Below are 15,737 nucleotides of genomic sequence, written 5' to 3'. Positions count from 1 at the left end.
TCTTAGTCGACTAAGACCAAAACAACCATTAGTCGACTAATCGACTAAGAGGGGACAGCCAGTCTGGACCAGTGCAGATATTCGGCCAGATTATAATTAGCAAAAATCCATTTGCACATTTTTCCACTGGTGTACCATCAAACACTAGCAGCTGGCATAGAAAAACACTTTCATCCTCTCCAGTTTCTGAATATGTGGATGGTAAACTGCCCTTTAAAGTCCCCATTTGTGGGTTTGGAAAACTTTTTTTTTATACTTTTGAATTAGGCTTCAGAATAAATGCTTACCATCAATCGTTGCCCAAAGGACATCAAAGCATTTGAATTGATAAAAAAAACGTTTTCTGTGGTGTCCTCATAGATTTTCAGTAGTATATTTGTAAGTCATGTGGTATTGTACTAAACCTGCCACTCAATTCATGTTCGTGTCACACATGTTTGAGAAAAGCATGCTGTGTGTTCCAGACAAATTACTTGATATTTAGAAAGTGAGTTGGGGCAGGAATAGTGGGCAGAAGCAGGGTGGCATGCTCAGGGTGGAACAGTACAAGTTGTGCATCAAAAAGACCAAAGCCTGAACCTCTGAACTCTGGGTGTGGCTTCTGTACTGTGCTTTACAAAAACAGATGTCTCCCCCACAAAATGTATAGACACACCCACCCACACTGCACTTGTATAAACAATGCCAGGGAAGAAAAATAAGATTTCTACTTCTATTATCTGATTCATTGCTCCAAACACTGATTTTTATTGGAGTTATCTGTCGAAACAATATAACTTTAATGAAAAGAGCAAAGTAAGTTTTGTGTCATATTTCATGAGAATTGTCCAGAATGTCAAGTTTCATGACTTGGGAAAGACAAAAGACTTGTTGTGATACACATAAATCAGTCATTTCAATTACATTTGTGCACTGAAAAATAGCCGGTTTAAAAGGAAAGGAGGAATGGTTTTACTCGGTGTAACCCCATAAAACGACAGAGCCAGTAAAAGCTACCAGATGTCGGTGAAATATTATACAAGATCCTACATGCTCCGCGAGACAGGGTGAGACAGAGAGGGGGCAAATCCAGGAAATAAAATTGCTGAGTCTATCATTGCTCTTTCTGGTCTGTCTGGGTTTCTGGGTAGTAATAACTTAACAAAGTGCCCATTTGCAAAATAACTCCATCCTTCCCCTGAGAGCTGTTATGTTAACAGTCGGCTAGTTTTCATCCAGATGTTGGCGATTAAAGCGAAAGAGTTTGATGACAAAGCGCCATTGATTGAGCACGCATTATGAAGATTTGAATTCTTTAGCATAATTTCTTTTTTTTTAATTTACCGCAACAAAGTTGAATAGCTCGGTTCTAACAAAGAGCCGTGTTACATTCCTGAACGGCTGGTTTCACTCAGGATTGGAAGCAAATGGCCAGTGGGTTTCCTGACCAAATGGGCACTGCAGACTGTCTGAGCTTTAAAAAATTTTCCTCCAGTGGCACACAAAAGTTTAAACTAAGCGCAATCCTGCAAAACATCATTCTGTGTCCGTTAACATCCCAAAAGTTTGAAATGCAACAAAAAAAAGCAGCTATATTAGAACCACAGAATAACTTGAAATACAACACACTTGATGCCACGCTCTAGATGAAATCTGATACTCACATTAGGGGTTTTAAGGATTTCCTGTTTTCTTAAGTCTTATGATGCTCTGGAAAAGACCACGCGCCAACTCCTACAGTACAAGCTGCAGATACTAAGCCCCAAATGTCCGTTGGGACCCAGCGAAGTGTGTGTTTGTGTGTGTGTGCGTGAGAGGCTGTGGGAGGGACGCTCTAGTGAAGTGGTGCCCCTTTTTCTCTCCTCCCCCTTTATCACACCATAACCCCCTGCTGTCATAACGCTGTGTCCTGATGTTTTTGAGAGGGAAAAAGAGAGCGAGAGAGGGCATGTGTGTTTGTGTGTGTATGCGCATGCATGCGTGGCAAAGCAAAAGTGTTTTTGTACAGGGTTTGCTTCTCAAGCAAAGCAAGAGGCGCTGCTGGCACGGAAAAGCGTGGAAAACGGCACCCTATAGTTCCATTCATTTTCACTTTGGTCAAAAGGCGTGCCATTCAGACGCGTCGCTATTATCCGGTGGCAGATGCCGTGCTGAGTTGTGAGCTACCTTTAAAGACTCCTGAAAAACTACACACTTTGTTTTGGGAACTTCTCAAACTCTTTCCACCACTTTCTCACCCCAACGCAGCAACCTAATTCCGCACAACTCACGGCGCGGCGCGTCTGCATATGGATGCAAATGAGGCCCTATTTGTGTTGATAAGACGACCCATTTCTAATCCTGTCAATAACACGATGGCATATTGTGGATGGATTCCCTAATCTTTCACTACAGAGGAAATTAATTCTAATTAAAACGGGAGCCGCGAGCTGAGGTGGAGGAAGGACGGAGGGAGGAGAGGAGAAGATAGATGGAGTGAGGGGGAAGAGACTTGGACAAGGTGAAGCGGTGAGATCACGGTGTGGTTGGGAGTTATTTCAGAAAGTTCTAAAGTTGTGCCAAGATTATGCTAAAAAGAGCTGCAAAGTGTAGGTTATTCAAGAAGATTAATGTCAATTCACTTTCACCTCGGTCTATTCACAAAGTCAATTTAAGATTTGAGATATGGCCTTTATTCTCTATAAGTTTTTAATACACCAGATATAAAAAGTTTGGGGAAACAGAACTACAAGACAAGCAGCAAAGCCTAATCCAGATATTTTTTCTCAACTGTCATCAATTAAAAAACTTCACACATAGCGTACCTAGCGAGCGGTCCTTTGTCTGGTTGGTCGATCGCACCACGGGCAGGCTAGCACGAACCCGGCTGCCGCGGGTGAAGGCTGAGGGTGCGTCGGACTCAGACATGGCGTCCAACGAGTCCAGGGAGGCCAGGGAGAGGTGGTCAACCTGGTCGCCGCCGCCGGGCTGTGGGCCGTGCTTTGGGCTTCTGCTCTGGAGGGGGAGGCACATAGAAAAATGATACGTTAAGGGTTAGACCATGGACACATTTCACACAAAATGACACGGTACATGCATTTGTTTTTCAGTCTTGAAATGACACAACAAAGCGTTCTCATTTTCCAATAAGTGTCAAACACACTCTTTAAGATATGATGCATTCGGTGGACTTAGAAAAATATCTGCCGCTCTGACAATGTCAAATGTTATGAGTCACACACACATTCTTCAGCGAGCTGGAATAAAGCACCTTTGATGTTTGAGCTCGACTCCAGCACAACAACTAAATAAACCAATCGACTGCAGTCATGCAAAAGTGCAGTTAATACTGTATGTTACTGATACATGCTCTCACATCTAACACTGTTCAGTGCCACATCGCAAGCACATCACAGCAACTAAAAGTTATCAAGCATGAGAAAGCTTCTAATCATACTACAGGAGACTCAACTTTTAGATTTCATATGCACCCGCATGAGCCAGGGTCTACAGCTCAAAACCTGCATGATGACACACTGAAAGAGATCAGATAGAAACCTGCGGTGTGGGTACTAAGAAGGGCTGTGTATTGGCAAGAAACTGGTGATACGATACGCATCATGATGCAGTGGTAACGATTCAATATATTGCGATACTGTAAGCAAGGTGATATATTGCGATTTTTTAAATCTAATTTTAGGAAAAAACACATACTGCATGCAAAAAAATGGCATGGTTTTTGCCCAAATTTCCATGTGATTATCATAAAGTGGGCATGTCTGTAAAGGGGAGACTCGTGGGTACCCATAAAACCCATTTTCATTCACATATCTTGAGGTCAGAGGTCAAAGAACCCCTTTGTAAATGGCCATGCCAGTTTTTCCTTACCAAAATTGAGCCTAAATTTGGAGCTTTATTTCGCCTCCTTTGCAACAAGCTAGTATGACATGGTTGGCACCAATGGATTCCTTAGGTTTTCCAGTTTCATATGATGCCAGGACCCTCACTATCTCTAAAACTGAGCCGGCTACAACCTCCGAAAGATCGAATAGCGGCCGGGCCTGATGGCAGGTCATCAGAGTTTTAAGAGGTTGATTAAAAATCGACAGTGTTTTGGAGAATCTATACAGCATTACAAAACATAATATTGTGATACTCATGTGTATCAATGTTTTCTTACACCCCTAGTACTAAGTACTAGTACTTTTTTTTACCACTGATTAAGGATCATCAAGACTAGAAGATCAGTTGGCTACTGTGTAATCGGATCTACATGACGTGGCATCCTCCAGCCACGGCTACAATAACATGATGTGTGACAAGACTACAGAGCCCATTGAGGTTATTGTGCGGCGCTGTAAGGTGATCTGCACCGCGGAGGCGAGGTGGGACTAAGACTGAGGGGTCAGTGAACACTGGGCTCTTTATGAAATGCTCTTCTTCCCTGGCGGTACGTGTGGTGCTGTGGAGCTAATGCAGCTGGAGACACAAGGCCCGGGTCCACCAGGTTATCTTGAAAACACACCTGCATGCACACTCTGCCACTCTCTCACACTCTCTCATACACGTACGGACAAATAAAGAATTTAAGCTTTTCATATTAAGTGCAGTTGACATTTGTGGGAGAATTCATGGCCAGAACTGGTTTATCCTGGCAGCCGGCCGAGTGTGCTTGGCAGGCACAGATAGGTCAGACGCTAAGATGCACGGGGGCACTAACATGGTCACACAGCAGATGTTAGTGAGGATGCCTACATGCAACATAGCCACACACACACACACACACACACACACACACAATGGCCTGATGCAGATAAAAGATAAAAGGCTGACGAACTCTGTGGGGCAATTGGATTTTCATCAAGTAGCACTGAATGTCAAGCTCAGAGTGAAGGGAGGAGAGCATGGCCTGTAAAGACTGATGGGAGAGAAAAAAAAAGGAGAGAAGAAGAAGCAAATAAAAAGCAAATGGCTAAGACGTGCCAGTGGGAGGGTGAGATGGAAAAAGAGATGGTCATCAAACAAAACAGAGGAGCCATGGAAACAAATCAATGTCGACAGCAGACCAAAGAAAAGTAGAAAGAGGCTAAAAGCAAATATATCTTCAACACAAGCATTTAGTTTGCAGCTAGTTTACAGAGGACTGACAAAGAAATCCTGGAAACCGCACCACTTCATTTCTATAAACCCCTTTGTGCCCACAACTGACATTTTTAATTTCCTTTTGTGGTAGTGTTCTCTGGGCTTGCCTCACCACAAATGTGAAGAAATGTTCAAAATCTGTCAAATTGTTGTTTTTTGGGGCGGTACATGGGACTACTACTTTTGAAATAGACTCCATTATATTTGAGGTAAAAACAGTAGTCTAATATGCCCAAAGACTAGATATATTATGATAAGAAAACTGCTGTATCTCAGAAACTACAAGGAGCACAATCAAGGATTTGGTATCTATGAACTCAGAACATGTTGAATATCAAAGACATGCATGCATATGTAGTGTGAACAAATATTTCATATGGAAAACATTTATTAAATAACACAATGTTAGCGTTTGTCCTCATTTTTCAAAAATCCTGATTTTGACTATTAATAAAAGTGCAATTTTTCATGTGATCTAAAAAATTCAAAGTTGTACTGTTAGATACTTGCCCAAAGTATGTCCGTATGAGGGATGTCAATCAATTAAAATATGTAATCGTGATTAATCACATGATTATCCATAGCTAATCACAATTAATCGCACATTTTTTATCTGTTCAAAATGTACCTTAAAGGGAGATTTGTCAAGTATTTAATACTTTTATCAACATGACAGTGGGCAAATATATAGAGTTGCTTTATGCAAATGTATGTATATATTTATTATTGGAAATCAATTAACAACAAGAAACAATGACAAATATTATCCAAAACCCTCACTGGCATTATTCCATATCAAACTAAATATAGTCTTTGGGCAAAAATGGTTTGCCATCATTAATAATATAAAATACCCCTGGAGCATTTCCATTCATCACCATCCTCCTCCCCATGGGATATATGTGCTGAGTTATAGTGTGCAGGCATTTACTGTACGTGATGCACCTTCACAGCGACCTGACGCAGCAGGCAAAACTGCTGAGCCATCACTCAACAACTCCTGTAATTCCATTAAAATACGCTTAGGCTGCAGCACCCACAGATTAAAAATACATGAATAAAAATGGGCCCTTATACTGTTAATACGTGGTGATGATAATGACCTTTAAAAACAGAAGGGTCACATGGAGTTGACGTGTCACCTGAAGCCCGACATGTGTTGGGAAATTTAATCTGAACTCTGAATGATTTATGAGCGTATTTGGTGGTGGTGGGTCTAAACAGGCCTCCCACGCTGCTGCTCGATCTTCTCGTATGTTACTGTGTCACCCTTGGGAGTGTTGAGTCATATTGGCTTCCTCCATCACCTGTAGGTAGTAATTATGTCAGACTGGTCTGGCAGTGTAATCCAATATTTTTTCTGAAATACCAAAGCGTAGGAAGAACAACCTGCATTCAAACGTTCACTTGTAGAGATGATTACTTAAGTAGCATGTGTCATGAGTTTATTGCATGAAGAAACATACTTGGTGAAGTAAATGAGGGCTCAGCTATAGAGCCGAAGTCAATGTAACATATACTTTTGAAAAAAAAAAAACTTTAATAACTAATTTTTTAATTACATCCTGCTGGAATTATTACTTTGCACTAACTTGCACTGAAAGGCACGCACGGCCTGCAGCACGGAGAAGCTCGGATTACAACACATAGAGGGACAGCGACTTCATTCTCTGCTCAGGTAGACAATACTCCTCTACATCTTTGCATTGTAAATAGTTGTTTGCTGCCATATTAACGCTCAGATTATCGTCTAGGATACCTTTGAAGCAACTATGCAACTAGCAACGACTATTTAACTTCTTGTTTTACTTTGAAGTGCCCTTATTGCTTTCTATTTCTGCCAAATCCCCAGAAAAATGTTTAAATAGACATAATGTGACAGCTGGAGAAGAATTGCACAGCAGACAAAGAAAGTTAAATCGGAAGCAGTCGCATATAAAAGTGCAGGAAATTGCAAATGAGACCTTCTGCCTCCCTGTGGAAAGAGGTAATTAAGTTAAACCTCTCCACACCAGTCCACATCTGACAAATGAGGTGTCCCCTCCAAAGGTCAACAGTTTAGTCCAGATGAACTCCTCTGTCTCCCTCCCTCCCTTCTTCTTTCTCATGCATGCATGCAGAGATCCTCATTTCGACTATGGTTATGTCTGAAAAGGCCTCGCATCGAAAGCCACTTCCTGTCTCGGGCTAACCACTTCCCGCTTTAGCGTCCAGATGTGGAAACCGCAGGACAACCGCTGATTAGCACCGTAAAACCTGCTCCAACCCGCTCCACACCTACAGTACATTCCACGCCAGTGATTTCCCCCGCTTCAGTCAAAACCATGCAGCCTGTGATTCTGCTTTTTCAGCAGCGGCTGCCTCTGTACGCCACATTTGCTCTGACAGCTATGATGAATGTGAAACTGAGACGCCGACATTAGCTTATACACAGGAATATGAAGTTATAGAGTCATGAAAAGAGCCCCCTGAGAAGGAGCGCGTCGAGAAAATAGATCTTGGAAGTGTCAAAGAAAGCAGAAAATGTCTACTACTGTACAAAGATGTTGGGTTGTCTGTATAGTCAGTGTCAGTGGGTTGCTATATATACCTGTGTCAAGAGTATGTTAGAGCAGGTCTAGAAATAACTCAATGCCTCCGTTAAATGTTGTGTAGCTAAGATGCAATCTGCTCTGCTGCAGCAAACATTTTCCTCAGGCGCTTGCTCACAAAAGGCACTATATTGTGTATCTTAAGGTTCCTAATTGTCTCGAACGCCACTTGCAACAGCTTTAAATCGAATGGATGTCAAGTGTAATGCAAAGTGGACAAGCGGCGATTAGACAAACAACCGTGCTTGTGGAAAAAAACAGATAAAAGAAAGTCAAAATGCGTGCTGCCTGTGTTTGAAAGAGAGGGATACAAAGAGAGACTGAGAGCATGCATGAGTGAGTCAGGCCATTGTTCCAGAAAATCTGACCCGTACCCAGGACATCCTGCAAAACATTTATGCAACAGTGGTCTGACAAACATGCTGTCATTATGAAGAAAGCTCAGGTCCGTGTTTGCGTGTCTGCATTCCCAAAATGAATGTAATATTCTAATGCCATCATTTCTCTTCTCAGTGCATCTGCGCATGCATGTACAGTACGGGTGCTTTTTCATTGCCACCTGTCTTGAATATTACAAACAGAGCCGTTTCAAACTGAAGGGACAACGTCGCACGATTTCACCAAGCAGAGCAGATTATGTTATATCACGCGGCCCCTGTCTCAGCTCCTGACAGACAGGCTGACACACGGAGCCGAGACGGGGCGATTAAAGTAAATCATGATTGTTGAGGAATAATGGCAGCCTGCTGTGTCACTCATGGGAATTTAAGTATAGACATAGTCTCGAAAAGCTGCCAGGGCATCACGCGCCACACCTGCTGCCAGCCAGCCTACACAAAGCCCACTGATTGGCGCCTACTTTCTTATATAATCAACATAGTCGGGGTTATAATAGCTTTCTCATAACATAGCTTGGCTTTCACCTCTCCCCGACATCTGTCGATCTTTATCACCTTTGGGTTGCATCATTTTGGAGATCTGGGGCAAAAGATACACTGCAAGTTTCACAAGTCAGGCCAAAGATAACTTGTACTTATCTACAGTTACTACGAGCATCCGCATTCACGCATCATCTCTTATGTACACAGAGTTAACACACAGATAACCAGAGAAACGAGTTTCATTGACTTTATATATTGTCTCTCCAGACGTGAAAGAATGTAAACATGAGAGCGGATGCTTGTGCGGTTTTAAACCCTTTAAACTTCAGTGTTGTGAGCACAGCTTCCCACTTAAGATGCTAATTTGGCCCTTGCTCTGGGGAGCGGAAATAGAGAGCTAGCTGTAATTACCTGGCCTGATCTGTATGGCAAACACATCAACAGAAGACTCCGCAGACTGTTAACCCCTTACCTAACTCGTCTCATTCTGACATGTTATTCCGCTTGAGTCAATGTGGTAAGCGTCAAATTTGAGTAAGATGCTTTTAATGTGTCAGTTAAAGTGTTTTTCCACAGAAATAAAAGTTCCCAAACTTACAGGAATTCATTAAAAACACCTGTGTGAGTCTGAAACTGCAGCGCTGCTCAACTTTTGAGCCATAAAGCCGCTGTCGATCAAGCAGTCAGCGCTCCGTCCGTATGCTGTCTGTGGACGAACCATCATCCTTTGTCTCCCCTAGCCTTAATGACATTATACTGAAATCCCATAGTCATCCATTCCCATTCATTGCCTCCACATCCCTCTCTCCCTCCCTCCCCCTGATGCATTCCTCCTCTAATCCCTACATCCAAATCCCCAGATGACCTTTCAGAGATGGGCCCCGCTTGTTAATTGGTGTGTTAAAAAGGAGATGACTTTATAGCATCCACAGTCAAAGCTGACAGCGAAGGTGAAGCAGTTCAAGACACGCTATCTGCAAGTTTATAATCATATCGGAAACTACAAAACAATAAGCACAACTGTTTCTAACGCATTAATAAAATATTACATCGGCAAGTATAATCAATCAGAAATTATGTGCACAATCAGACATACAATACTGTGCCTGTTGACCCAGTGCTGAGAGGAGGCGAGATGCCTATCTCTTCCGCCACTGACATTTCCAACAACTGAGCCACACCGTCCAATTGATTTCATCCACTCACGCATACACGAGTTAGTCACGGTTATCACCAGCAGACATCACCCACTCCGCTGCATGAGAGAGGTTACAAAAGTCAACTTTGCGTGACCATCAGATATACCAGCCAGTGGGAGTTTGTGGAGGAGAAAACGCTGTGTTGAGTTGCCACACTAGGTTTAAAAGCAGAGCCATTCTAATATGAATATACGAGTGCTGGCAAAGTTAGCGCAAATCCGTTTTAACGCCGCTAATTTTCTTTAACGCATTAACACAATCGACATTTCAGAGGTTGTAGCTGGCTTTTAAAGCTAGAGTGAAAATACTGGTATCATATGAAACTAGAAATAAGTAAGGAATCCATTGGTAGCAACCATGTCATACTAGCTGGTCACAAAGGAGGCTAAATAACGCTTTAAACTTAATTATTGGCGAGGAAAAACTGGCATGGCCATTTTCAAAGGGGTCCCTTGACCTCTGACCTCAAGATATGTGAATGAAAATGGGTTCTATGGGTACCCACGAGTCTCCCCTTTACAGACATGCCCACTTTATGATAATCACATGCAGTTTGGGGCAAGTCATAGTCAAGTCAGCACACTGACACACTGACAGCTGTTGTTGCCTGTTGGGCTGCAGTTTGCTATGTTGAGCATATTTTTTATGCTAAATGCAGTACCTGTGAGGGATTCTGGACAATATTTGTCATGTTTTGTGTTGTTAATTGATTTCTAATAATAAATATATACATACATTTGCATAAAGCAGCATATTTGAGTGTTAAATACTTGACATAATCTCCCTTTAAGGTACATTTTGAACAGATGACACGTGCGATTAATTGTGATTAACTATGGACAGTCATGCGATTAATCACGATTACATATTTTAATCAATTGACAGCCCTAGAATATATAGAGTCATAATGTCATGTTCAATCCGACTTAAAAGGCAAAAACATCCCGTTCCAAATGATCTTAACAAGCATAAATGTAGTATTTACCATCTCAGACCAGTGGTGATCTCCTTCCAGCAGTGACTTCCATGTAAGACTGGAAACAGGGTCACTTCCTCTGCTGTTATTTCAGCCCTTGTAGCGCTCGCTATGTGCAACCGCCCCGTTCCGCTCCCTTCTCTTTCTGCTCTAACTCACAGCGGATGCCCCCCCATGATCCAAAGCGCACACACCGCCCCACATCCCTAACTATCCGGCAGCACAATACAAAACCCGGCAGACAGCAGGGGAAAGCAATTGTTTGTATGTCTGCATTATGCATCCGTGCACCATTGTGCGAGGCAGAGATTGAGTTTGAGAATGAGGCACGAATCACAATGTTTAAATATTTCTTACTTGCAGCCTGTGAGTAGAAAATCGGATCCCTGAAACAGCTTTAAAACTCCATAAAGTTTCCATTCAGTGCTAAAAAATATATGTTTTATCTTTAAACGGCAGCTCTAACACTAATCCCCATGTCCAATCTCAGCTTCCATCTCACTGCCCTATGGCTGCAGCTGAAGACAGAAAGATGACACTTGTGTCCCGAGGAGATAAGACCCTGCTCTACCCTCTGGGATCCTGAAAGCCTGTATGCGAGATATACTCACTCAGCAGGCCCTCGTCCGATACAACACACTCGGACACACGTTCAAACATCTAAATACCAATGCTGAAATATTCCTAGTTTGGCTTCAGAGTAAATTTTACAGTAATAAATGTAGGGATCATTACAGGAGGAGCCATTTGTGTTGAAAAGTATTCACTTTTTTGTTGAGAAGGTGCTGTGTTCCAGTCAAGGCATTACATAAGGCTACAGGTCCAGACTAAGACTGGCAGATCATTTACTAGTCTTGCATGCAATGATTTGCACACACCTCACTGTCTCTCTTACCAAACAAATACATGCAAACTATTCGCCGACGGCGCTGCCGAACCATGATCTGTCAAAACTTGTTCTTTAAGATCACTTCATCTAGAGCAAAACACGTTTAACATCTCTGAACCCAGGATAAGGCAATAAATATTTGATTATCTCACACACACACAGAGGATCCTTCTTAAGTGAAAGAAACACAAAAAGCACCCATCCATACAGTATATACACAGTGGACAAAGCCGTGCTCGTATTTCAGACGGCCCATTTATATGACACGTCCTCACATGAACCTAGTCCGTCTCCAGAGAGCGTCTCTACGGCGGTAAAAGAAATCACCTTCCAGCTCTAATTTGAGCCTCTCTGGGTGTGTATATCTGAGAATGTGTGGCTCTGAGTCTGTGGTCACCAAAACAAAGAGGGCTTTCTTCTCTCCGGAGAAACCGGAGTCCTGCATCCTCTCTACATCATGTTGCACACACAGAAAACGCACATATAAGCTAATGCGATCAAAGGGGGCATAATTCTATTACTGCTATTTTTGCACCTTTATTCGTTAACAGTGTATTGGAGGTCTTGGCTGGTTTTAAATCACAGTATTTTGTCAAATGTCAAGTCTCCTTTTTGGTCCCATGAAAGCGGCCCTGATAATGGCTTTGCTATTCATGCCTAATTAACAAGTCACCGAGGACCACATACGCTCCTCCGCCGAGCCGAAGATTTATTACACCCGCTCTCCCGGAGGAGAGTTTTCTCTGTGCGTCTCTGTGTGTAGAAAGAGAGTCAGATAATCAGTAGTAAACTGAAGTTTTAATTTAGCTCCAATGTTTCTGAAAAACCTGCACATCACTGTCAAGTAAACACTGTCGGCTACAGTTTATTTTATACTTAAATGTTAGATTATGACTATTTTAGGGGCTGCAACTAACGATTATTTTCATTGTTTATTATTTTCTCGCTTAATTGATGGTGAAAAATGTGGATCTGTGTTTCCCAAAGCCCAAGATGACATCCTCAAATGTCTTGATTTGTCACAACTCAAAAATATTCGGTCAAAACCGAGTATATGGCTAGACCGTGTCTGTAAAATTTGTGGCTAAATTGTAATACAAATAGTCAGTGGTCATGTCTATAATGTTAAATCCAGCGTTACATGTCCACCAGGTCTGGCGAGGACACTAGGAGACACGCTGTTCCACTCAACTGGCCGTTCAAGCGGTGACGTACCCTATCATTGAATGCATCTGATTGGTCCCTGGTTTTCGGCTTGCCGTTTCAAACAGGAAACAACATGTCGGCCTGCTCATAAAGTTTATGTTATTCCGTCTAAACAATCCACCAAAATCTACTTCTGAAAACATGTTAAGCGAGATATAATAGGCTATGACACCGCTGAATCTCGTTTCACTCCAAAACTTGGCCGACCAATCGTGTAACTTCATCACTCAGTGACAGGCTTTTGTGTTTGTAGGGCTGGCCCCCTGCGGTCAAAAATTATAAACCAATTATTAAAGTAGTTGGCCTCTAATTTAATGGTTGAATGACAACTAATTGATTGATTGTTGCAGCAGCTCTAGACTTTTCTGTGCTTATCCGTGCTTATTTTTATCACTGTCCATTGTTTATTTTTCCTCTCACTGACTGGTAGTAACATGTTTTTGACCTTTTCTTGACCTCTCACAGACACAATAAGAAACACAGTTCACACACACAGACGAACTTACACAGCTCTCAGCTCTAGATGACTCACTCAACCCTATGTGACAAGTCACAAAACTCCACCTCTCGCTGTCAATAAACAACAGCACCCACTGATACTTAAAGAGCTAAGTCACAGCCAAGTTGTCTCTGCACCGAGCTGGCCTGACTTGTTTTGTCAGCTACCATGTTAACACCATCAGCAAAGTGGCAAACTAAATGTCGCAAGAGCTGAGTGGCATGGGATATAACGTGAATCCTTGTATATGTAACACATGAGCCGTAGTTGAAGCAGATTATGGTGTCACCCTGAGGAGGGGGTGCTGTGATAAACTGCAGCACATGCTCCACTTCTGTCAAATAATTTAATTTATTACCGATTCCATTAGCTGCAATATATACTGTATACTTATATTCCAGGTGTTCCCTGTCCTCTATGTCATCTTGTTTAGTGAAAGAGAAAGCTGCCTTCTCGTTCTATCTGTTGAAAATGTATTTTAAACATTTAGAAAAGCAAGTCGGACTTGGAGCCAAGTCGTTGCCATGCTTCTCTCAGTCCCACGCCCACACTCCCCCTTAGTCTCCACTGAGAACGGCCAAATGGAAATAAAGCGCAGGAGATCAGAATAAGGTTTGAGCCAGATGCTTGGAACCGGTCCTGTCAGTGGTGAAATCATCCTGATGTGCCTCTGTGTGTCTGATATGCCTTTTGAAGTATAAGGCTCATACCTTTGGCCCAAGGTGGAGTCCAGATGTTGGGCTGCATGCAAAGACTTGCAAAGCAAAGGTACAGATAGAGAAGCAGAAACGCCCCTCTTGCTTGCTCCCCGTTTGGTTCTGGGGGTCATAAAGCTTGGAATATCTTTGCCAATATAAGAAAAATGTGAACAGGTGAGCCAGGAATGGCGAGCAATCAAAATGAAAGATTTTCCAACTGAAAATCTGAAGACAGAACATCAGGAACACAAATACAGAGCGGTGATTTTCACAGCATGTGTGCATCATCCTGACTGGTGACAACATATTTTTTTTCATTAGCTTATAGCTACTCAACAATTAATTCCTCAATCTAGTCTAACAACTGGCATCATATTGCTGTCAATCAAAGAATGGAAAGGATGCCAAGATGCCTGAGGCCTCCTTCAATACCAACCAAACATAATGAGCAACCAAACAGGTAAATACTGGGAAAGATGTGACATTTGAGGGTGTTGACCTTTGCAGGCTTTTCAGTAACTGACAATGAAACTAATCTCGTGTTATTAGTTGGCAGTGTGTATATACTGTACATCATTTATGGCCAAAACATTACTAGATTAAAATAGGGTTGGGCGATATGGAGAAAAAACAATATCACAATATTTTTTTCCAAATACCTCGATATATCGATATTGCGACGATATTTTAGGGTTGACTATTGGGTGCTTTCACAAAATATTTACACAATGAGAGTTTTGATGAATAATCATCAGTTGCCATCACCACTAAAAGCTTGCTCTGACGTAACTGTGGACTATGTCGGAATGAGTAATGGGATATTTTTTGTGTTGATGAAATAGTTTCTTTTCTTATTTCCTGAATTTTGGTGGAAAAGTGTTGTGAAAGAGAATGAAATAAAATCTGCTAAAAACTACATTTGATCTGATTATTATTATCTTCTTTATGTTTTATCTTTGAATTATCTTTACAATCTTAGTTTATTCTGCAGCGTGGGTTACTAAGAGAAATTAGGACTAAACTGCACACATGAGATACTAAAGACAGGCTTAATTTTATGTCTGGCGCCAAATTGTATTACCTTCAGGCTTTATAAAGGCAGATATAATGATATAAGTATAATAATATAAGTGGGTAAAGGCAAAAATAAAACAGTTAGAACAGTCTGGTAGGTGCAGAAAATGACATCTTTTGTACTGTAATGCACACTTTAAAACCAGGAAAACACTTATGTCGCATTACAATATCCAAAATCTAAGAGAATATCTAGTCTCACATCACGATATCGATTCAATATTGATATATTACCCAGCCCTAAACTTCAGTTGTGTTTTTTCCACCCCCTACACTGTGCCGGTGTCGCGCTGCACAGCTCTGCACTATAGCGACAGCCAAGCAGATAAAATACGTCAAGGAATGTTCCTCCAGGCTGCAACTGCCGTATTGACAAACGGTCTTAATTGCACACAAAGGAATGTAAAGACTTGAGGTTAAAAAGGTCATAGACATTTCACCTGCATTCTTTGAAAATCTGTCAAGAAAATCTGAACTTTTTTAGGATCCTCATAACCTCTACCTGCCGGTTAAACCAGAGGAACAACATTATAAGACAACTCTGACTGCCGTTGTTAACTAAAGCCCGCGCTAATACAGCTCTGTTGTGCTGCAGAAAGAGTACACTGAAGAGAGCTCAGACCT

The 15,737-nt window shown here is 41.8% G+C and overlaps 1 protein-coding gene across 16 annotated transcripts in view; it reads right to left on the bottom strand.

Annotated features, from left to right (window-relative positions):
- kiaa1217 (KIAA1217 ortholog) overlaps positions 1–15,737 on the bottom strand; it is a 122,521-nt gene that overhangs the window by 27,452 nt on the left and 79,332 nt on the right. For 14 of the 16 annotated variants that reach the window (XM_074621733.1, XM_074621728.1, XM_074621725.1 and 11 more), the window contains one exon: positions 2,784–2,973. In XM_074621733.1, coding sequence (XP_074477834.1) covers positions 2,784–2,973 — 190 coding nt within the window. Of the gene's footprint in view, positions 1–1,643; positions 1,787–2,783; positions 2,974–10,756; positions 11,373–15,737 lie in introns of those variants that run through there. The other 2 variants (XM_074621735.1, XM_074621739.1) reach the window with 2 other exon arrangements.

Source organism: Sebastes fasciatus, chromosome 21 (assembly GCF_043250625.1).
Source record: "Sebastes fasciatus isolate fSebFas1 chromosome 21, fSebFas1.pri, whole genome shotgun sequence".
Taxonomy (NCBI): domain Eukaryota; kingdom Metazoa; phylum Chordata; class Actinopteri; order Perciformes; family Sebastidae; genus Sebastes; species Sebastes fasciatus.
Note: the sequence above shows the minus strand (reverse complement) of the source record. Positions and strands in the feature narration are given on the sequence as shown.